This window comes from Ictidomys tridecemlineatus, chromosome 4 (genome assembly GCF_052094955.1).
Source record: "Ictidomys tridecemlineatus isolate mIctTri1 chromosome 4, mIctTri1.hap1, whole genome shotgun sequence".
NCBI classification, from domain to species: Eukaryota; Metazoa; Chordata; class Mammalia; order Rodentia; family Sciuridae; genus Ictidomys; species Ictidomys tridecemlineatus.
In genome coordinates, this window is record NC_135480.1 from 42,581,796 (window position 1) to 42,605,865 (window position 24,070).

Here is a 24,070-nt window from a genome sequence, read left to right on the forward strand (position 1 = left end):
CGCGTTACTGTTCAAAATGCGCTCAGTCTTAAGAGCCACAGGTTAATCAACTAGACATACATGATGGCAATGAAACATCGCATTCCAAGTTCCATTTTAGGCAAAAGCACTTAATGCTTAGCTCAGGGTGAAGCCAATGCTATGAAGAATGAGGTGTTTAGGAAGCAGGAGAGATGACAGTGAGACCATGGGGGAGGCAGGAGCAAACTGGAGCTCCTAAGGTTGGCACAGTGGGGTGGATGGTATGAACAGCGGTGACTTATAGCATCCTGTTTTACCAGAATGAGCCCCCCAAATGAACAAAGCCATGACTGACTATACATGGAAGGATATTCCTTCCTGGTAGTCTCTATTGTCACACATGCACACCACATCTTGGTGGGGGTGTTGAAAACCAACTGGTTATCAATTAGAACATCTACATAAGAGCAAGGTATCTGTCTTTAGCAGTATTTTTTTTTTCTTCAATCCAAAAAGTTAAATGTTTTTTAAATTGAGAGTGAAATATCCCTCTTCTCCTTGGCTCTGGAGCTATCTAACAAATCAGCACGCTATAAGTCATGCTCTTTCTGCTAGAAGACAGCCATGTGGACAGAATGGTTGAGGAGAAGTGCTCAGGAATGAAGCCCACTGGGGCCCAGCAGTAGCAGCGGCTGCTCTCTGGGCTTGCCCAGGGACATCTGTCATGAGATGGTTGTATCACATCAAGCCTGAAGAAGCACAAGCCCCTGCTCAAGCAAATAAGCCACAGATGGAGAGATGAGAACTAGTGGGATCCACGGGAGCGGTCATCCAAAAGGTCCTGCTGCAGTGGCCAAAGCGGGATCCCCGGCCCAGTCCAAACCCCCACCAGCCATGAGAGAGCCACACAGCCAAGCTCCAAGGCCACAACAGATGGCATGGGTGCAAGGAGACAGATACCTGAGTCCTTTCTTAGGCAAAGTGTTCCTATCAAGGTGCGGGTCACTGTAGGAAAGTTAAAACAAAAAGAAGAACTTCAGAGAAGCACAGGGAGCAGGGAATGCGAAGGGGAGAAGGCTGGGGAAGAGGCCAAAGAACCCTGAGGAAGAGACTCCCATCACCAGGGAGAGCCCTCTTACCCAGCTCTGCATGCAACACATCCCCACCCGGGAAAGCAAAAGGAGCCCTGTCCTGGGCCTGAGCTGACACAGTACATACTTTACCCCAAGTCACCAGGTGGCCTGAGTCGCTCAACCCCAATCGTTTCTCCTTTTCCACAGGTTCAAAGCCAAACTCAGGGGCTGCCCCACCTTGAAGCAGAGCCCTTGCTGCCCATCTCTGCACTACCACCACCTTGGTTCCTTGGAGAGAGAAATACCAGTTTCCCTGCACCCTTAGCTCTGGCCCGCCTCCTAAATGCCACTGGCAATGGCTTCAAGAGGGAGAATGGACTTGTTGAAGGGGTTCAAGGGGCCAGCAGTCTGCATATTTGAAATTCATCTGTAACAAAGTGAATTCCAGGTCCCTCTCCATTTCTCCCTGTTTCTAACCTAGCAAAGGCGTAGCAGGGAGCTAAGCCCTGGGTTGGAGTCGGGCAAGTTCCAACTTGCTGGCTGACGGAGTCAAGGCATTTGGATTTCCAAAGAACAGGGTTTAAAGGCTTGTTTTGTGAGTCTGACAAAAACAAAGTTTTTGCTGTTGATGGGGTGAAGAGGGTTTCCATTAATTTTTTTTTTTTCCCCTTAGCATGAAACAACATTTGCTTGTTATGTTTGGCGAAGCCATTGCTCCTCCACAAGTTTAAGGTCAATTTCCATCCCTGAGGCCCACCCACAGCTGGGGGTGAACACAAGCTTCTACAATCTGCATATTCTTCTCATTATCATTACAGGAAAGGGGCACACTGAACACAACAGTCTGCATGACAGGAGGAGCCAAACTGCAGGGAAGGACTTTGAAAGGGAGAAGAGCCAGCTGCATGGGGAGGGGCTGACAAGAGCAGAGGGCCAAGCTGCACAGTGGGTGGTACACCATTTCTGGGCTGGGGTGGGGAGGCAATGGCAGGAATCTGGGGAGCAGGGAACATGCTACAGGAGACCACAGGAGACCACGGGAGATGCAAGGGAGAGCCTGTGACATCCGAGGTCAAGGGGCAGATTTTGAGGTGGCCTTCCCATGCTGGAATGAAAGGGCCAGCCCAACTCCACCTCCCCGAGCTTCAGACAGCAGAACAGACACACACTCACTGGCATGTCTGGGTGTCACAGAATACACCAGAACCACAAACACAAGCAGAAGCCTCAGGCCAACAGCCTTGCACAAAACATCTGGCTTGACAACAGACAGGCAGAGGAGCCGGGAGGCCTGTGTGGGGCCCCAGCCTACAACATCATTACCTGTCCTGTTTCCTGGGCAGAGTACTTCTGCAGAACTTAGGGCTAGCAGCAGGGGAAGAGAGAGGGCTAGAAATCCAGGCAGGTAGAAAACAAGAGAAGGAACATTAGACTGAAGAAAAGGAGAAGCGTTGTTACACACAAGTGATATTTTCCTCTTTCCTCTTTACTAACCTCTTTACCAGGTTTCTTCCCCAAGTGCAGAAACTGGCCACACATCACTACTGCAGTGAAAGCCAGGGCTCTGAGGACACTTTCAGTTTCTTGATTTCCTATCACTGTGGCCAGTGGCAATTCAATGGAAGGGTGTTTGCTATGACACTAAATCTACCCAGCGGCCCAATGAACATCCAGCCACCACATGTTTCATGGTTGCACTGGAACAGCCGCCCCCTTTGCACAATTACAAATGGGAGGGGAAAGAAGGCGCTGATGAATGAACAGAGTAAATTGGGAGGATTTCAAAGGCTGAATGCCATTTCAAATGGTAGCACAGATCTGCACCCAAGAGACATCCAGCAGCTCTAGGATAACCAAGGATAACCGCAGGACAAAGAGGTAACAGAAAGCATAGTCAAACTAAATTCAATCCCAAATTGGCCTCCCGGTGAAAGAGCAATAACTGGAAAGAACGAAATCTCACAGGCAAAGGTGAATTATCATTTGGGGTTCCTAACCTAATCTCTGTGCTCTGGAAACAGCTTCTTCCTGGGGGGGGCGGGGGGGACAGCCAGGGGCACAGCACCAACCTTTCCGACAGTGTGGTCTTCACACTGTTGGTTCGGACAAAGGGCGTCAGAGAGTCATCCTTAGAGGAGGCGATCAGGCCAGTGGAGGAATTGTGGCTCAGTCCCCCTCCACTGCCGAGGGAGATGTCAATGGACTCGCAGCTGGTGTGGAGGCTGCTCACAGACTGGAAGCCCAGGCCATCCTTGCTAACTGCTGAGGAGCTGCTGGCAGTGGTGCCCCAGGTCAGGCTGTTGGAAGGGCCCGAGTGGGCAGAGCTGGGGCTGGAGGCTAGAGGAGACTGGGTGAGGTCCAGGTTCTTACTGTAGAGAGGGCTGCTGCCACCACTGCTCAGGATGCCGCTGCCTGACGGGGAGTCTAAGTTACCTTGCTGGCTCATGGTGGCATGAGGATTGGAGATGACCACCGAATTTTTCATGTTTTCAGCTGTGGCGATGGGCACTTGCTTGGTAGGCTTCCCACCAAAGAGTCTGTGAAGAGACAAAGGGTTGTGTGGGATGAACACCCAGGCCGAGGGGCGCCGAGTTGTTAAGAGGAGAGTAGGGCATAGCGGGCAGCAAGACTCCCTGGAGAGGGAGACACCATCTGTCCTACTGAATTAGAAAAAAGTTGGCCAAAGGCCTGGACATGACACCTCTATCACAAGTGCCAACTGCAAGTTCTAGGATGCAGCTGAGATCCTGGTCCTCTCTGAACCAATGGGTGGTGAGGAAGGCTCGTCCTTCTCCTGGGCTAGTCACACTGGTCCAAGGTGGCACCTCCCTTTCTTTCTATAGACTAACTAGAAAACTGTCCTGGCCCGGGAAACATCTAAGAGGGAAGAGCTATCTAAGTCATTTTCCTACCCGTGACACAAAGCAGACAGCTCAATCCCAGTCGCTGAGCACAATGCAAGGAATCAAGAATATAAGTCTAGATCTGGATGGGGCCTGGGAAAAGTATCTTCACAGATTAATCCTCAAAGGAAAGCCCCAAAGATGTATATTTTAGGGTAGGAGACATACACAGAAAACTTGCTGGGTCACAAGACATTAGCCCAGACATGCTGGGTACAAATCATGCCTCTGGAACAGACACACAGAAGTGCCACTTCATGTCATCTCCCTGATCAACAATGCAGCACAGGAAATGGCATACAGGCCCCCTTCTTCCATCAGCACAGAGCTCTCTGCCAACTGTGGAGATGGCTTAAAGTCACATTCAAGTAATGCAAGGGCTTTATTCCACCCAGAGCAAAAGTGATGAAACTATTAGACAGACTGTGTTTCACCCAGCTACTCAAAGTGATGACCTATGTCATCTCCAATCCTGCAAATTTTACTCATTATAAAGATAAGCAGACATAGAACCAATAATCCTCAACCAATCCTCACCACAGTATCTGGTGACAGAAGAGAAATGCTTTTCCCCTGGTGAAAACCAGATAATGAAATACAGTATTGTAGAATCTTGGCTTTAGAATGTTTACATACTTCCAGTTACGGGGACCTCAGTACTAATGGGTAACTTGCTCCATTGCCAAGCTCTTCTGTAACTATTAGAAAACCAAAATCTGATCCTTCTTTTCCTGTCTTTTATGCAACTGTTCCCCATCCCAAAGACTTGTCCCAAAGACAAATCCAGTCTTTGTCTGTGAGTCCTTCGAATCATCTCAAGACTTAGCTACCTCCCTTCACTCTCCATATTAATGCACAGCAAGAGAATCAAGAACAACTTAGGGAAAGTGAGATTCACTTTGGGGCTCAGTGCAGACCTAAGGAGCTGCATGCATTCTCACGTATTGGGTCACACTAGCCTCAGGGTCTAGTGAAATGCCTTTATAGTTACTAAAGGGAATCTGTAATACCAAAGAGCAGATATTACATGTGATACTTGAGGCAAGAAGCAGAGAAAATTTTCATTTACAAGGCAAACTGTTAAAACAACAAAGAGCAGGCCAACAGGACGTTCCCCCTCAAAAAAAAAAAAATCATTACTGAAATTCTAATAATCAAGTCTAGACAAAGGACAGTGAACAGCTTCATTATACCTTTCAAGTGGAATGCTGCTTCTGAAGTCTTTTAAACATTCCCGCTCACCCCCAAGTATGTACGTGCCTTTAGTTTTTCATTTTTCACTGCTTCATTTTCCGTCCTTGGGACTCATTCTTTCTTATGACAAGAAATCTCCTGGGGAGGTGGAATGAGCTCTAAACTATGCTCAGCTTCGATGTAAAGATGGTCCAATGGGCAACGAGATAATATAAGCAGGCAAAATGTCAAAGAAACGATTAAAAAACAGTGAATACTGTTTCTACATTAAGAAATTCCACTGAGTGTGGAAATGTGGAAAAATGATGCCTTTTTAAGGTAATGGGAAATCAATTTCTCCTTTTCAGAAATTGTTCTGCTTTAAGAGGTTTTTTTTTTTTTTTTTAAGAAAGTTAAAATTTCAGAGACTAACTTGGAAGTATGTATGTGGTATTAAAAAGAACACTGGGATGTACAGAAATGATCCAGCTAAGATCAATGTTTCTCACAATGAGGAAGCTCAGTCACAGAGTTACCAAGATCAGAAAAAAAAAAAAAATTACTTGCTTTCCTTGGGCTACTGACCCTTTCCTAAGAGTGTATCAAGACCTCATCTCGGATGATAATCAACTTTTATTGAGTGTTGAGTTTACTATGGCCAGATCTAGCTGCAAAGATTAACTTTTCAAAAACCTTAGGAGAAGAATCATCATCCCCATTTTACAGATAAGGAAGCTGAAGCAGAGTTGTTAAGAAAGGTTACACACTGGTTAATTAAGATGGTCTCATGATTTGAACCTAGAATGATGATTCCAGAGGTTTGCCTTTTTCCATCCCAACAGGGAAAAATAACTCTTGGACTACAAAATTGCAGGCAGAAACTGCCTGAACAACTTTATCTAAAAGGACTGAAGTAGAAGAAAAATAGAGGTTACTTTAACTGAGAAACAGGATTTTTATTTTTTGTACTAGGGATTGAACCTAGGGTTGCTTAACCACTGAGCCACATCCCAGCCCTTTTAATTTTTTTTAATTTGAGACAGGGTCTTCGTAAGTTTCTAAGTCTGACCTCCAACTTGCAGTCCTCTTGCCTGAGCCTCCTGAGTTGCTGGAATTATAGGCATGCAGCACCACCACCATGCCCGGCAAGAAGAAACAAGAACTTCTTAACCTAGGATGCCCTTTCACCTACTGCAGCTCTGCTTGGTACAACTTATTTTCCCACTTACCTGCGGAGAGTTGGGGAGGCCACATCTGGGTACTTAGTCCCGGGCTGGAGAGTGGCCTGAGCAGAGTTGGGCACAGGCTGGGCAACCGGGTTCACTTTCACCGAGTTACAGGAAGCCACGCTCTCATTGTCCGAGGAGATGCCTTTCTCCTTATCTGTCTGGTTGACCAGACCTGGCAGCGAGCTGCCCAGGGCCGTTTTGGAAGGCTCCCTGAGCTTCGGCACCGGCAGGCCTGCGGACTTGCTGCTCATGTTGGAATCTATGCTGCTGGTACTAGACCTGTTCCCAGCCCCATTCCGGCTGTTGGACTTACTGGGCCTCGGCAAACTCCGGTATTGCAAGTTTGTCCGGGAGCTGAGAGACAGATACCCATCGTCCTGATTCTGAGCCCCATCCATGCTCGTCTTCCGTCCAGTTGACCGACCGACAAGCGCAGATGACTTTGGGATTTTGCCTAGTGTGGCTGACCTGCTGGTGACTGTGGCCCCGCTGGCTGTGATCATGGTGAGCCCAGCAGCAGAGCCACTCTGCTTCTTGAACCCAAAGCTATTGGTGTTGGCCGTAGGCGTCCTGGAGCTGCTGGGGAGGGGCTTTTTGGATTCGTCACCGCTGCTGCGGCCTGCGTCAGATGGGGAGCGCTTCACCTGGGAGGCTTTGGGTGAAAGCCTCCCCTTCTCAGACACCTTGGCATCGTCTGTTTTTCCTGAGAGAGAAATCAGCAAGGTTAGCCTGCGAACCAGGAGTCCGACTTCCAGCTTCCCTTACTCTGAAGAAGGGGCTCACTTTCCCCTCAGGGACAGCAGCACCCTGAGGCCAAGGGAGAGAGTTTTCCATGAGGATCATCTAGTGTATTACTGTCAGGGAGTCTATTAGGAAGTGCTGAGGATTTTACTTATTGCGAAGCAGTCTAAATTTACCCAGGACACTATGAACAATGATAATGCATCCATAAAAAACATGGAAAAATAAAACTAAATAAAATTACTAGATCACAATCACTGTTTTGCCCAGGAGCCTTTTTTCTGACCTTTCACCCTCTGTCCATTACAAGGCTGTGCCTAACACTTCCACGTGGACTCATACCCTTGTTTGTCACCTATCTCCTAACTCACGGGTGACACTCAGCACACGGATATGCAGTTGAGCAGCCTGCACCAGGTGCGCCGAGGTTGCCTGGTATCTAGTTAAACCCATTTGGTGTACAGTTAAACCAACCAACACCCCCTCACCCCACCCTCCACCCCCCGCAGCTGAGCTGCTTTCAGGGCTCAGCTGCTTACCCAGCTCCCCTTAGTAAAAGGGCAGGATGTGAGCCTTTCTGAGAGGGGGTGGTTAAATTTATAATAAGTCCTCCCTAGAGTTACGACAGTTTTGAGTTTTAAACTGGCAGCTGCAGACCCAGGACGGTGCTGGCCTCTTACTCACCAGTTCCCGGGGTCTTCAGCGCACCCGCGGGGGCCGACGGCTTGGTCCTTGGCATGGTGATGCCCACTTGAGCTGTCATGCCTCGCCGCCATGAGCCTGTCTGGGAGATGACGGGATTCCTCTTGCCCGACGTACTTTTGTCAGACTCATCCGACACATCAGAAGGATTCCGCCTCCACTTGGAACCGGGCTCCATCTTTATGCCGCTGTCTGACCCTCCGTCTGATTTCTTGATGTCATCACCAGACCACAGGGAATTCCTCTCCACCTGTGAGTGTTTTTCAGCATCAGTCTGTGAACAGAGACTTCCTGCATTAGTCCTCCTCCAAGTCCCAGGCCAAGGTGGCCCTCGCTCCACACCCGAAAGGTCTGATACCCTGGACTTGGGCAGAGAATAAATATGAGGTCACTACTTTAGAAAAGTTCAGATTTTTAGAGCTGAAAATGTAGCTCAGAGGTAGAGCCCTCACCCTGCATGTGAAAGGCCCTGGGTTCAACCCCCAGTACTGTAAAAGATAAATAAATAAAACTACTTTAAGAGTCTGGACTTCTGTATGCTGATTATATTGTTAGAAAGCCTTTTGGTCCAAGGAAAGTAGAGAATATAAAGAAATCTCTTAGAAGAGAGAGGAAGAAAGTAAAAGGGACCGGGGGAAAAAAGGGGGAGAAGCCTGGGGTAGGGGGGTGGCAGAGCAGAGGGGGGTGTGACAGGAGTTCAACCACCGGTTTCGCTCTGGAAGCCGGGTCTCTAGCCAGCCTCCAGCCTCCCTGCCGGCTCGCTTTTTTCTGCTGCTTCCTATGCCTCCACTGGCAGGGAGACCTGAGGATCCAGCTCATCCCACAGCCCAACACACCCAGGGGTGAGCTAGCGAGTGAAGGCAGCTGCTGGTTCCACCAGGATCAGGGGAGCCGGAGCTGGGAGGAGACAAATCCTCAATGGCAATGGTGCTGCTCCCATCCTGGCTGCATTTATAGGCCACCGAGTGGCTCCCCTTGCAGGGTTTTGTTCTGACAAGGGATATAATTAGCCAGCTTTCTCTGGAAGAACCCTGACCTGCTGACCATGGAACCCAGGAGGCGACAGAAGTGTGATGTTAATGATCTGCTGTCCTGAAGACATAATGCAAACCAGAAGGCTTTGGAGGCCGCCTGGGGGTGACGCCAGGAGGGAGAAGCAGCAGTGTGAATGGAAGGCAGGTCAGCAATGCATCCAGGCACCTGAGGGCCCAGAGTGGCTAGCATCAGCAAGACAGGCAATGGAGACGGACACTTGCAGGAACCTGGCCTGACCAGTGTCCTGAAACAGTGGTTAAACCCCTCCTCTGCAGAATCCTGTGGCTGAAGGGGACACTGAAGACAGACAGGCAACCTAAGTTTATCCACCTCTCTCCCAGCCCCTTCTCCCCTTGTGCATTCCACCTTACGGGTGCCTTCCTGTGCTTGGTCCCTCCTCCATCACAAACTGAACTCCAGCCAGGTAGGAGCACCAGAGATAACGACACTCTCCCTGACTATGAAGACCCACCCTAGCTGTGGCCTGGAACACAGAGGGGAGAGCCCACCCTTCAATGGACAAGCAAGGGCCCAGTCGAGGCCTGGGGGTAAATGAGTGAACATATGCACAAACTTCAACAAAATTACTTCGTCTGACACTGCCATCGGAGAAGGAGACAAGGAGTTGAGTAGTCCAGTGTTCATCTCATACACGACTAGAAAATTAACCCAACTGCCTCGGCCCAGTGTTCTCTTCCTCTGAACACTTCTGGCACATTCAGGCCTGCTACTTACCAGGCACCAAGGAAGGTGTGAGAATCGGTGGATAAGACTGATTCCCATCTTACAGAGTTTATAATCAGTGAGAGGCAGAGAGTGAAAAAAACAAACACAAATAAATGTGCAATTGTGAATTATGAAGACTCTTTAAAAGGAAATGAACAAGGAGTCTGGGACAGACACCCTGAACACTAACGTAATTTAGGTTATGATGATGGGAGGGGTGAGTTGTAGTCAGGTGATAACTTTTGGAAAAAGAGCCCTAAAGGATGAGAAGAGAGAAAGAGCTTCAGGAAGCGAATACCCGGCAGCAGGAACTGCATGTGCAAAGGCCCCAAGGCAGGAAAAAGCTTGGTTTTGAAAACATTCATTCCACAAATATTTTTTGGAAACCTCTATGTGTTGGGCAAGCTTATTTGCACTGGGAATACTACTGTGAACTAATTCAAATCCTTAACCTTTATGGAGGTTACATTTAAGCACATTCTTACATATTCTAATATGCTCGAATGATGTACTGAAAATTTAGCATATTCCACATCCTGGGTTACTGTATTATTTATTCCCTTAATTCTTAGACCTATCTCTCCCAGTCAAATTGTAATGGTTCTAAAAACAGCAGCAGCAACAATAAACTAAGTGTGTACTTACTAAGTGAGAGGCCCTAAGCTAAAGTGTGTTATATGCATCACTTAATAGAATTCTCATCAAAAACCCACAAGCAATAGTTAATATTGTCAATTTTACATGAAAAAACTGAGGCACAGAGTGGAAAAGGAAATTGCCCAAGATCACGCAGTGAGGAAATATGCAATGAAGGGATTCCAGGGTGTATAACTGCCATTCCTGCATTTTAACCCCTATACCACACAGCCTTTCTTAATTAAAAGTTTAAGAATATGAGAATTTCTGCATACCCATTAGTACCTAAATCTACACCTATTAGATCTCCTCCATATACTACAGGCTATCTGGCTGGTTCACCCCAACCCCAGTCCTAAAGAAGCTCTAGCCTAGCCTCTGGGCAGGATGCCTCCAACTCTGATCCCACCAACAACAGAGAGTGTACACATGCCCCTGGACCAGGGCCATGGCCAGACTCTCTCCCTCTGGGAAAAACAACCCTCGGACCATCACCTCCCCGCAACTTGGTCCAGGTCAGCAGCCTTCCCAGTGCTACTCTAACTTGCCCAGGGACATTCTAATAACGTTGAGTTCACATCTCCTCTAGCAGGTCCTTCCTGAGCTATGTGCCAAATCACTGGCAGCACCTCCTGGGAGTTAAGAGCCTCTCCGTGCTCAGAGCTGAACAGGAGGGCCAGGAGGCCAGCCAAGGGGCTGTACAGAGTTCTTCCCTCTGGTTTCCCTTGAAGCCTCTGCAGGTTGTCTGCACGGTGAGAGGACCTTCTTTCAAAGATTTTCCCTTGCCTCTAGGTAGAAACCTCGTTAATCATTTAACAACCAACTGGACAGGTGACAAATAAGCCAGAAGGGACCTGAGAGGGGAGGCCAGGCTCCTGAGAGCCAGAGGGGAGGCCTGAGGGGTTGGAAGCCCGGCATGGTGTGGAGAAAAGTTTTGGAGTTTGATGGATTTGAGTTCTAGTACTGGGTGCTGCCTCTCGCTTGCTGTATGTGACCCTGGAGGAAGTCACTTCCCAATTCTGAGACTGTTAGACTGGGTATAAAACAGAGTTGAGAATTAACAGATCTTTTACAGAGCTGATGGTGAACTCAATGAGCCGGATGTGGGGGGCCTCTGCAATGGGGGCTCTTTCCATCACCAATGCTCCCACCTCTGCAAATCCTCAGCACGCTGTCATCCACCTTCAGTATTTACCCCATTCTTGTCTTGTGTGAAGGTGGACGGGACACTTATTTTACTGCTACTGGGCCACAAGCATTCAGATGTCAGGGACACTCCCGCCTCATGCCTGAATCTCCTACACATCTAGAACCCAAACTGGCTTAAATTTGAGCCCCAGTATTAACAGAAATAATTATTGGCCTTAGCATCATCACCTGCTGTTTGTCTTGCCAGGTACTGTGTCCCTCCACATACATCTAATTTCCTGAGGTTGTTTTATAGACCATGAAAATACAGGTTTGAAGAAGAAAAGCAGTTTTCCCACAGTTATTAGCAATAGTTCCCAGCAGGTGGGCAGAAGCAGCAGCCCCGCTTCATCGCCAGCTAAATCTACCATCCCCTATCCAGGGGATAGGCAAAGACCTGGAGGGTCATTCAAGGACATACAATTCAAAAATTTTATTTCCCCCAGAGTAGTAAAAAATAAACTGATATTGAAATATCTCCCCCCTCCCGCGCCTGAATATTTTATTACAAATTTCACAGACATTGAAAATGAGAGGGAATAGTGACGTGTGCTTTTTGTACCTTGGCACCAAGAGTGGTGCCTTCCACAAAACTGAGCCAAGACCCTGAAAGGTCAAGGACACAGATATGTAGATAAATACACAGAGGACAGATGTGTGTGCGTTAAAGCTTTCTGCCATCAAAACACTGTCACCAAAATACAGCCCTGCAAAGTACAGGATGAACTGCTCTGAAAGTGCAAACAAAAGACATTAAGAGCATCAACTTCTAGATATTAGTAAAATGAATGAAAAGGATGGGAGAGGGGCATAGAATCCAGAGGCAAGGAGGGAGGGAGGAGTGAGGGGGAGAGAGAGGAAGTGACTTCTGAGCAATTCCCAGGTCTCAGGCACTGACAGGAACATGTTCAGATAAAGTCTGTCTGTATGGCTCTCCCACTCACCCCGAGACAGGTCTAATTACTGTTATTTTATGAACGAGGAGGCAGAGGCTGAGGGGGTTGATTAGCTTATCTCCAAGGATGGCAGAGTGAAGACCTCAACTCAAGATCATCTGACATCAAGGTCCACCGCCTCCCGGACACCATGGCTTGGCCGCCCCTGGACTCACCAGCTCTCCTGAGGACACCTGTCCAGACTTTCAGGCCTCAAGCAGGGGATTCTTTGCACAGACCACCCATGAGAGGTCCGGGGTGAGACAGATGGCCACGAGTACCCTGTGGGGGCACCCTCAGTGCTCCTCAATGTCCCTGAGGGAACAGAGTCCCTCAAAGACAAAGAGAACCTCCATTCCCAGGGCTCACTCTCATTCTCCTCCCCCTCTGCCCATCACCACCTGAGGCTGCTCCTCACGTCTTCCAGACAATAGCATCCCTGTTCCTCAGATGTGAAAGCCAGGCAGGCAGCCTGTCCTCTACTTGTTTTCCCAGTGGACACAGTGGAGCCACCCCAGGACTTGCTTGGGGCTCGGGTGCTGCCCACGCACCTGCGGTACACCAGCATGTGACTGGAACCCAAATGAGCCACGCACGGCCCAGGAGTGGCTGTGAGAAGGGTACACACACATCTTCCTGCAGCTTGATGCTGCTCAGAGAGGAGTAATGGCCCTTAGCATTCCTCAGAGTGGTGTGAGGGAGGAGGGTGGGAGGCTGCATATTATGCTGATTCAAATATTTTGAGATGCTCCCTGGACAGGAACAAAGGGAATGTCACTAAAAATCCATTTAAAGACACCATGGCAATAGAAATCTCAGGACGACTGGTGCAGTCTGTATTTCTGTCATCCTAAGACCAACTTTGTCTGTTTTTATTCTAATATTTTAAATTCAGACAGATTTATTGGAAAGAACTACCCAGTGAATAGTAAGCATACAGAAACCTGTCCGTTGATTCAGATCAGGAGTTGTTTTAAGAGATGTAAGAAGTTTACTATTCATTGGGTAGTTCTTTCCGATTAATCTGCCTGAATTTAAAACATTAAAATAAAACCAGAAATGTATGAATTGCCAAGATCATTGTAATGGCATGTGTAGCTAAATAAATAAATAAAGGAAAAATAGGTCTTGAAGTGGTAGACATGCAGAATGTACCAAGAGTTCCTGAGATTTCTATTGGTCTGATGTTTTTAAATGGATTTTTGGTGAAGCACATAATCTTAAGTAGATCGCCTGAATAAGTTTTATAAAATTCACATACAACATACTTATATAACTACCACTCAGATCAGGATACAGAACAACTCCAGCACTCCACAAAACCCCATGCCCCCATTTCATCCTCTGGGTAGTAATTTTAAAAAATACAACCACCATAGCCTACCATTGCTCCCTCCTAGAAGTTGCTAAAGTGACAACACAAGAGTAACAGGCAATTCTAAAAGCAGCACCTAGTACATTTCATTATGCAGTTAGCATCTGTCTCTAGAGGCCAGAATCACCCCCCGCACTGACATGTTCTTTCACTACACCTACCCACAAAGAGGAGATACCTTTGAAAGCAAAAAGATACAGCCTCTATCTGAACAGAGTAAAAAGTAGCCGAGAAAGGAAGATGGAGGGGAGTGGAGGATGAGGGATGGGGTCCCTCAGGGAGTCTGTCCCAATCAGACTTCCCCAGGGTTCACCCAACACAGAAGCTCCCACTACTGAAGAGGACCCAGTCGTCAAAGAGCTTCACCTATGACCCATGGCCGAACAGTCCTCATACTGGTCAGCCCCAACTTGGGGACAAGCCGGGAAGTCAGCACTTAATTTTCCCAACTAGTAAATGGGCTCACTGGAACCAGCCATGACAAGGATGCCAAGGATGCCACCGGGCCCATGAAGTGCCATGTGAACTGGCACTCCATTTGAAAAACACCTGGGTGTTTCAAGTAGGGGTTGCCTCAGGAGCAGGAGGGCATGTTAAATTTGTGCAGCTGGTTGGTGGCAGCTGTAGCATGAGTTAAAAGAGTGGGGACAGACACTTGGACATCTGTTAATTGTTGCCACAAGGAACAATACCTTCTTCTTCTTCTTTTTTTTTTTTTTTTGGTACCGGGGAATGAACTCAGGGATGCTCAACCACTGAGCCACATCCTCAGCCCTATTTTGTATTTTATTTAGAGGCAGGTCTCATCAAGTTATTTAGTGCTTCACTTTTTCTAAGACTGGCTTTGAACTCACGATCCCCCTGACTTAGCTTCATGAGCTGCTGGGATTACAAGTGGGTGCCATTGCGCCCAGCTAGCTTCTAGTTCTTTAAGAGGAACCTGAGACGTACTTTCATGTTTAACAACTGCAGTTTAAAATAACCTGATGTGGAGTCTTGTCTAAAAGAATAACAATACTGTAGGCCAAATGAAGGACATGAGCAGGGGACATGAACCACAGATAGAGTGTTCCCAACCTCAGCCCAGAAAAAACTGAGGCCCAGGGTCCTCAGTATGTGTTTCTGCCCACATCATTCCTGAGCGATGGGACACCTGTGGACAGCTGTCGCTCCTTGTGGCAAAGACGGGACAGGCTAAGATCTGCCAACAGAGCCCAACATCATTTTGTTTGTTTTTATAAATAGAATATCAAGTGAGTAAATGTGATCTCCCAAGGCCACAGGGGGTGGTGAGGTCTCCGACCCAGTTTCCACAGCCCCATTGCCTCGCCCTTTCCTTACAGGTGGAGGCCAAAGTTGGGGAACTGAGTGCACAGGGAGCCAGAGGCTGAGCCGCATCTCACCAACCTGGGGATTCTGCTTTCCCCAAATGGGCTTCTCAGCCCACACATCCAAGCCTCCTGGCTGCAGGGGCCAGCGGAGGAGCCCGGGAGGGCACCACACTCCTTACCTGCACATCCAGGTTTTTCCGAGAGGAGGCTGGTGTGTTGGCATAGGAGCTGATGGAGGAGCTGGTGTTGATATCATCGGTGCTGAGGTTGTCTATGGTGTCGCTGATGCCGCTGCTGACGGAGCTGCTGTCATCCCAGCTGCCAAGATAAAGACAACCTGAGCACCAAAGCCTCACACTGCTCCCGCCCAGGCTGGCGCAGACCAATGTTCACCTTCCGGAAAGAGGCTCAGCCTATGTCACAATGTCTCAGACTAAGCTCTTTTGCCTCGGATGTGACTCATCTCCAAAGGTACCTTCCATCCTTCGCTTTTGAATTGACACCTGGGTGAGCTGGCTGATACATACCTGCCCCAAAGTGTGGGTGCTTCCATGAGGAGAGGAGACCAAGGATGCTGCCCATGTCCCGCCCCACCCTCCCCTTCACCTCAGGAACTTCATATGAGTCAGCTGTTCTCTCCCAGGCCTAGTGGCAGAGTAGAAGCAGCGCATTTAGGGACTAAAGCTGCAAATGTGCAGGCAAAGACCCATCATGCGCCCCTCTCCCCAGAGGTTAGAGCGGGCAGAGACGCTGCCATGTGAATTTTCTGGACTCCACTCCTGGAACAAAATGCCAAGGAAGGAAAGCGGCAGTTCTCAACTGAAACCTGTCCATTCTACTATAAGCTGTGATTCTAACAGTGTCCCAGAATATGTCTAAAGTAGAGTTTTTCATTTCCCGACCCTCAAATCATTCCCTAGCTGCTCAAGTCTAATCTAGGAATGATTCTTGACTCTCTTTTTTCCCCTTGTTATTGTCTCCCCATCTCCCAATACCATCAGCACATTTAACCTAGCATCAGATCCTGTCACCTCTCTTTGTAAAATACATCCAAATGCATGCAGCTCTCTGTACCCTGTCGCCTTGCAGTCAAGGGTGCTGTCAGCTCTGCTTAGGTTACTGAAAACAGGCCGTTGGGCCTGTGTTCTACTTCTGCTTCCTCACAATCCATTCTCTGACTGGCAACCAGAGTGGCCTTCTGGAGCGTGAATCAGATCCCAGAATTGCCTCTCAGGTACCTAATGTCCAGACTCCTACAGTGGCCTCAAGGGCCCTGCCTTGGCCTTCTCTAGTCTTTTTGTCTCTCCGCCCCTTCTCCAGTGTGCACTCGAGGGCTCTGATCACAGGAGTGTTTGTCCCTTCTAAGTCAAGGCTGTTCTTTTCTTCAGGGCTTTGCATTGGTTGTCCCATTTCCTGGACACTGGTCCCTTTCTACCCATCTTTTAGATCCCAGCTGAAGTGCTACTTCCTCAGAGACACATGCTGTTACTCATCAAGCCCACCATCCCACTCAGTTGTATTTTCTTATTTGTGAAGTGGCAGGTATACAGCAGGTGCCCAATAAATAGTTGCTGACTGAAACTCATAGGAGTGAGCTTCTGACATCAATATGACACTGTTCTAGTTGACCCAGTAGCAAGAGATAGGTATTACTGTTTTTCTATTGTACCGGTGGAGAAACCGACTTAGAAAAGCAAGACACCCTGCACAAGGTCAGACAGCTAGCCAGCAGGAGCCCTGGGGATCCAGCCATTCAGACTCCTGAGCCAGTCTCCTTACTGTGACACCAGACACTTTCCACTGTGTCAATCCTCGGTACATAGCATCATGACTTGGCGCCCTTCCCCAGGAGGAAGCTGATACTTGGGAGGCCAGGAACACTGGTCCAAGGCCACACGCCAGGAATGGCAGGTCTGATGGCAAAGCAATGACTTAACCACGTTATTCTACCTCTTGGCCTTCACAGCGAGTCTTGCTGAAGGCCAGGCAAAGGGGCTGCACGAAGCCAGGGAAATGCTGGGCAGCTGAGGTTTTTGAAAGCCAGGGGCACTGTGTACAAACACAGGTGTGAAACTTAGTCCATCCTACCAGCTTCTAAGACGCCTGCTTCCACACCCTGAGCTCTGCCCGGCTTGGTGAAAACTGCTTTCACCACCTTTCTCTTGGACATTCTCATTTGGCTTCTAAGAGCCAATCTGGAGGATTCCACAGAGACGCAGAAGAAAGGCATGAAGGTGATTTTCAAATGGCAGGATGAGGCCGGGAGGGGGAGGGCTCCAGGGGAGCGGAGTTACTTGTGAAGGTGAATCTGCAAGGGCCCCAAGGTCCTGCAAACTTTCATCAGGTAATTCTCTTCTTTTGCCTGGCTTTCCATGCTGGTTCAGATTCTCCCCCTGGGGCCTTCTGAGTTCCTAAAGGGTCCCTCCCGTTAGCATTAGCTTCCCTGTGCTCTGAGGGCTGTTAAAGGAAGGTTTATTCTACCTTCCCAATATGCACGATGCTCAGGAGCCCTGGGATAACTAGGAAGCCCTTACTCTGCGTCAGGCATCCCATCAGGAGGTTCACACACTTTCTTATGTTTCTCCAGTTCTTCCATCACGCCTGCAAGGTAGGTGTTATGCTGCCCTTTTCACAAATGAAGAACTCAAGGCTGAAGGACTAAGCGTGCTGATCACTGGCACGCAGTCCAGGTTGGAACGCCTGGAAGGGCAAAACTGCCTGGCTTCTAGTCTGTATCCTTCGGCCTTTCATTACGACAGCAGTCACCGGTGGAGCTCAGGCCAACTACTCACCACCCCTCAGAGTCACGCTGGCAGGTGCCTACCACCCTTGTAAAGGATGAGGAAACTGAGGCTGTGAGAAGGGTCAGGAAGGCGCTGCAGCAATGTCAAGCTCATCTGGGGGAAGCGTCCTCTCCGCCTCCAGAGGCGCTGACTGAACATCTCCTGAGCTCACGTGTGGCCCAGGCTCAGGGCGAGCTTCTGTTGCCAACTCGCCCCCAGCTGTGGGTTCGGAGCCCAGCTGCCTTCCCACATAATTCTTTGACAGGTCACAACTTCTGTGCCTCAGTTTCACCTAGCCACATGAGGCTCTGCTGGGAAAAGCGTCACATATGGAAATGGACTCGAATTTCCTCTCACGATTAAAAGAAAATCCCATGAGTCTTTTATTACTTCTGCTCTTTGGGGTTAGGAATTTAGTGTATCTAAAACGTCTTATAGTCTGATAAAGAAGAAAGGGGGACTGATAGGAGAGGAGCGTGGCTGGTGGGGAGGAGGGAGGGAAGTCAGTAACAGATGCCCATGAATCCCAGTCCCAGATTTTGTGCTTTGAAATTGTACCCGTTCCTCCCCCCACTGTGGCCTTTCAACACTGATATACTATTCCAGAGGGGCATGTGGCACTTGACGCACACACATCCTTCCCACATCAGTGCCTGGAACGTTGGAAGGTGAACCCTGAGTTACAGGGTATCCCCGTGACCGGGCTGGGCCTGCAGAGGGAAAGGCAGTGATGGACTAGTGGGACAGAGGGAGGGGGAAACTCAAGATAAGGACGAGGGGCCTGGAGAAGCCCATGACCAGCAACGGTGGCCTGACATTCCCCAGAGCTGTCAGTGTGTTAGAACCCAAGCCTTGTCCCCGCACTTGGAAAACCAGCAATGGCTCCTTTACCTCTGGAGCTTCCCCCCAAATCCAAAGTACACACGGTCAGGAGCCACCCAGATTAGGTCAATGAGTCCTGAAAGTTCTAAGGAAAATTAGTCTTAGGAGTTGCTAGAGCAGGGATGGAGGGCAGTGTGCTGCTGCCTCTTCCATACTCTCTTTGACATTCAGGGGGTACGTGACATCTTGGCAGCTATGAAGTCCAGTAATGAGCTCTGCAGCTCTGCTTAAGGTGGTGCTTCCCAAATTCACAGGACCACAGGAGAGATGCTAAGGAGAACGAAAAATGCAAAAATAGACATGAAACCCTGAGCTGCCAGTGGCTGCTTCATTTTTACCTGCTTAAGAAGAAGCTGGCACAAAGGGGAGGGACGCAAAGTTGAGAGGGATAAAAGTATCCCTTTGACATGGCTCCAACTCCAGCCACACCTGAAGCATTCCTAGAAGGCCCAAACGTTGGAAGTAATAAATTCTCTTCTTTTACTCAAAACTAGTTGGCTGAGGTTTGTCATTTGGTATACTCAGGCTTCCTAATGGGTAATTGATATTTGTTTGTGAAATAACTCGAGATATATAGCTGAGAGGAAAAATGTGGAAACCATGCAGAAATCATTCAAGTAGGAAGGACATAATTGAACCAATCAGGCAGTAAAGGGCATCAGATATGACCAAGGGGTGACACCCAAGAGTCCATAGGTCCAAATTGGTTGATAGGTAATAGATGTTGAAAGAGGTAAGAAACCCAGAGGCTGTGTGTTTACTGTGTGGTGAATTGAAATTCCAGGGAAGAGGCCCGGGGGGAACCCCAATGACCCAGCAGAAAGAATCAGGGGATTCTACCAGGACTCTAGAACAGTCATTCTGGAATCTGAATGTTTCCTTAGTGGAAACATATAATCTGAAACCTTGGGAAGAGTTTTGCAATGGCAAAATAAATTAAAATATGAATATTGAAGTTTTAGATAACAACTGTGATCACTGGGTTGATCTCTGCGCATTTCTCTCTCTTAAAAGAATATGGTGGGGAGCTGGGGCTGGGGCTCAGTGGTGGAGCACTTGCACATAGGAGGCACTGGGTTTGATCCTCAGCACCAAATGAAAATAAATAAATAAATAAATAAATAAATAAATAAAGGTATTGTATTCATATGCAACTAAAAAAAAATGGGGAAAAGAATACATGGCATATTAGAGGATATTATCAAACAGTTACGATATCATTTTTGTAAGTATCGGTTTTTGACTTGAGATTTTTAAGATGAAAGATTAAAAAACTATTAAGATTACAAAAAGAATCAATATATTTAAGATAATAATTTGATATTTGTGAGTCAATTTATATTCGATTTGCAAGAATTCATGCTCGAAAAAGACTGCTTGCTCAGCCATTGTCCGCCCTGCCAGACATCTGAAGACCTCCTGAGAAGGAGGTATGATAAATTTATGAATGCAGTCTAAAAGTTCAGGACAACCTAATTATCCAATTTGCAAATAGTCCTAATTGTTTAGGGCAATTCAATCTGTTGATCGGGAATTACTAAAGTGCTAATCAATAACAAGTAGAAACAAACTTAATTGATACAAAAATCCTTGATTTACACAAGAGATTTGTAAGAAAATTCAGGTTTAAAAATGAAGACTTCAGTAAGTTGAATATTAAACCTAAACCTTGGAGAATTAACTCTAAGAAGTTATTGAGGGTACAAAGGTGCTCTTCTATATTAACGAATTTTATAAAAGCAGATTTCATATTTGAATGAATGATTTTTATATGAATGACCAGAAAAATAAAGGAAGCCCAGACAGCACCACCTCTCCCAATGCCAGTTTTTCCTATGATGGTTCACCTTCACTCTACATTGTAAGGCTTTCACAGATGTGCCAAATTGCTTGGAAAATGTTAGTGGAGACAGCATTGGGAAATAAACAGAACCACCCCAGGACCACTGCCTGGAAACTTAAATGTGACACATGGCTTGGCCGGTTTCTCCAGCCACCACCACCCAGCCCCCGCTCCCCACCCCCCCCACCCCCGCCCCGTTTTTAAAGCAATTTCAAGTCAGCATATCTGATAAATTACTTGGCTGAGACATCTAAAGAAATGAGAAGATGCTTCCACTGATTTATCAGAATAATCAACATAAAATCATTTCCTAGCCATGTAGACCCATGTGCCTCTTTATCAATGAAAAAAATCCTACACTGTTCAAGTAAGGCAAGGGCCTAACTGGAGTTATAAGTGATCAGCCTTAAAAATGATCTTCACCTATTCTTAGCCAATGGATGAGTGGAAATAATACCATCACTTATTTTTCTTCAAGACTCGTAAACTCTACATATTTACAGACAATGCCAGGGCCCCTGAATTCACTTACTCATCTTATCCAGCCGGCCAGCGCCCTCTAGGTGCCAAGCACTGTGGGAGGCAATGGAGACCAGGCTATGACTCAGTCGTCCTCAACTGTGGCTGCAAACCCAATAGATTGGGATAGGCAGAAACACAGCTCAGATGAAAGGCAAAATAGGGAGATGGGCAAAGGTCACCAAATAGCACTGGTTCCAGAGAGCATTTCTACATCCACCAATGAGTCCCAGCACAAGCAAAGAGTCTGGCAGGTTCCAAAGTCCAAGCACACAGATGCTCTTTACTAGACTGCTCTCAGCTCCAAGCAGGGACATGGCAAAGGCAAGCAGCCTGGACAGCCAGCCCTCACCCACCCCAGCCTTCCCCAGGGCATAGTACTGGGAAAGTTCAGACAAGTCCTGTTTCCTCCAGGCCCCAGGCTCTGCATCTGTGTAAGAAAGAAGCTGGATTAAGCCATTCCAAAGGTTCCTGGCTGCCTGAGCTAGAAGGAAGAAAAACAGGCACAGTGAAGGTCCTAAGAAGAATTTCTTCCCACACAGAAAAAAACTGCCAAACAGGTAACTGCATTTCCTAATCTCAAGAGTTCGTCACTGCTGATTTCACTCCTCAGATTACTATTTTTAAAGCCCACGCAGAATCTTTTAAATATATAAAATAGGTGCCAGTATCTTATACATCTGAGTAGTAACTGCTCTATGGGACAGATATGCTCTCCCCTTTGACACAGTTCCCATGTGAGCCTTCTTAGTCACACATGCCACCTGCATGGCCCTGCAAGATGAATTTGCAGGGCCAGGGATGTGGCTCAAGCGGTAGCACACTTGCCTGGCGTGCATGCGGCCCGGGTTCGATCCTCAGCACCACATACAAACAAAGATGTTGTGTCCGCCGAAAATTAAAAAATAAATATTAAAAAATTCTCTCTCTCTCTCTCTTTCTCTCTCTCTCTCTCTCTAAAAGAAAAAAAAGATGAATTTGCATACTCTGGAACGGAATCACTATCACAGGATGCTATTCAAACACAAAGAAACAGCGTGTGATCTTGCCAAGTGTTTATAGTCACCACTCACAGTGTCCTCGGCTACACCTGGCACATTATTCCACTCCCATTTTCTGCTGGAGGAAATGGATGCTCAGGACCCAGAGCTTATCAGAAGAATGGAATTCAGGGCTGGGGATGGGGCTCAGTGGTGGAGCATTTGCCTAGCATGTGCAAGGGCCTGGATTTCAAACTGGGGTGTAATGACTCTACACAGCCTTCCAGCTCATTGGAAAGGCAAAACCCATAGTGGCACAAAGACAGGATCCATACAGATAGTTCCAAAATCTCCATTGCTAACCAGCCTAATGGCAAAAGGTCTTCCTCTGCAGATGACAAACAAGCATATCAAGAAGACATCCCATTTTGGGCCAAAATGTAGTGTTTTAACCAGATTGAGGCCCTCAAAGCCTCAGACTGTTTGTCTACTACCTCTTGGAGACATATAGACATAAAGAGAAAGGAGTCTACAAAAGTTACCGGAAAATCCATTCAAAAATGAAAGAGGCTGTTAAACTAGGAGATCCAGTTTCAAAGTCTTCCAAGAGCTGCTTACATCACTGTGTCAGGAATTCAAATGCCACTCAGGGCTTAAAGTACAATTTCAACAGCCCCAATACAAGCTATCTGCTATGAAAAACGCAGGTGAAAGAGTCATAAATTATTTCAGCTTTGCACATGTCCTGCTTTGCCTCCGTGTTGTGGGGAACAAGCATTGGTAGAACCCAGGAGGCAGAAGTGACTTCACCAGAACTCCTGAGAACCCATTTCTAACTGGGACACATTTTAAATATTGAGCTGTTCCAGAGGGTAGCTAAAAGTAGGAGGAATCTGTTAATGGTCCTGAATTCATGTGATATTATATTTACAACTTCCTCTCATGAAGCAAAATAGAACCACAAGGTTAGAGGGATGATTAAATAGATTTTTCCACTAGGATTTACACACCCTGGATCTTGGCAAAAGACTGGGAGTAGAGGAGTTATTGAAGGATCCAGAGGGAGGGAGGGTCATTATGCTTTTCAAATGGACTCCCTGAGAGATCATGTTGTTTATTCAAGGGAAAGACATGCTAAATGAGGCTGTAAAAAAAAAAAAAATCAGATTGCAGATAGATATTAGTTCTTCTCTGCTAATAAAAAACAACTTCAGCCTGTTAGCAGAGTTTAACCATGGTTCTGAAAAGTAGTCTTCATAAAGTAAAGATCCTCTCCTAACTCCAGAGGCTCTGTCTGAGGGCTTTCTGGAGGCCCTCAGTGCTCTCAGAAACAGTCTGGGCCGCCTACCAGCCCCAGCCCCTGCCCTCTTGTCTGTTTCCCTTGGGTGAATAAAGTCCTACCCACTGCCAGGCCTTACCTGCTCAGTTTTCCAGGTCTGCTCCAGAATCACAGCAGAGCTGTGTATGGGCCCTGTGCCCACCACCAGACATCTGTTGCATTCAGTTGCAAAAATCCCAGACTGGTAGAACTTGTTTTCTGGCTATTGTTCAAGGCAATTGTTCCCCTGAAACCCCAGGGCCTGATTGGAATGAGATCCTTTGGTGTGGATGAGTGAGCAAGCCCCACCGTAGGCTTAGGATGGGGAAGTGAAAGGGTTTGGCTACCAACATTTCCCACCAAACAGGTATGTTAACTATTTCCCCCCCAGGACATGGGCTGGGGCATCCTCTCCTCTAACCACTGCCAGGGCGGGCCTATTAAGGAAATCACCTTCAAAGGCCGCCAGAAGGCCCCTACAGAGCCCTACCTCACATACACTAACTTTATTAATGATAATAACAGTCCGACTTGAAGTTTAAAGTTGTGCCAGACCTTAATTCACTACAAGCTAATAGTGATAATTTCACTACATGCATGATTTCATCTCATCCTTATAACTCTACGATAAACACAATAACTAACCTTATTAATGCCTCCCTTTGTGTCTGGACCAGTTGTTACTTAATATATTTTCTCCCAGCTAACGTGAGATAGATACGAACACCATACCCATT

At 47.4% G+C, this 24,070-nt stretch overlaps 1 protein-coding gene and 1 long non-coding RNA gene across 13 annotated transcripts in view; one reads left to right on the plus strand and one right to left on the minus strand.

The window, feature by feature from the left end:
- Nav2 (neuron navigator 2) overlaps positions 1–24,070 on the minus strand; it is a 689,076-nt gene that overhangs the window by 58,515 nt on the left and 606,491 nt on the right. For 7 of the 12 annotated variants that reach the window (XR_013437711.1, XM_078046352.1, XM_005335950.5 and 4 more), the window contains 6 exons: positions 15,188–15,326; positions 7,765–8,056; positions 6,340–7,042; positions 3,104–3,571; positions 2,358–2,423; positions 922–966 (listed from right to left, as the gene is read on the minus strand). Coding sequence is in view for 11 of the 12 variants with exons in the window: in XM_078046352.1 (XP_077902478.1) it covers positions 922–966; positions 2,358–2,423; positions 3,104–3,571; positions 6,340–7,042; positions 7,765–8,056; positions 15,188–15,326 (1,713 nt within the window). In the remaining variant the exon portion in view is untranslated. The remainder of the gene's footprint in view (positions 1–921; positions 967–2,357; positions 2,424–3,103; positions 3,572–6,339; positions 7,043–7,764; positions 8,057–15,187; positions 15,327–24,070) is intronic. The other 5 variants (XM_078046349.1, XM_040284611.2, XM_078046350.1 and 2 more) reach the window with 5 other exon arrangements.
- On the plus strand, positions 21,323–23,247 carry LOC144377078 (uncharacterized). The gene is made up of 2 exons (XR_013437712.1): positions 21,323–21,595; positions 21,999–23,247. It is a non-coding gene; the product is annotated as an uncharacterized LOC144377078 (long non-coding RNA).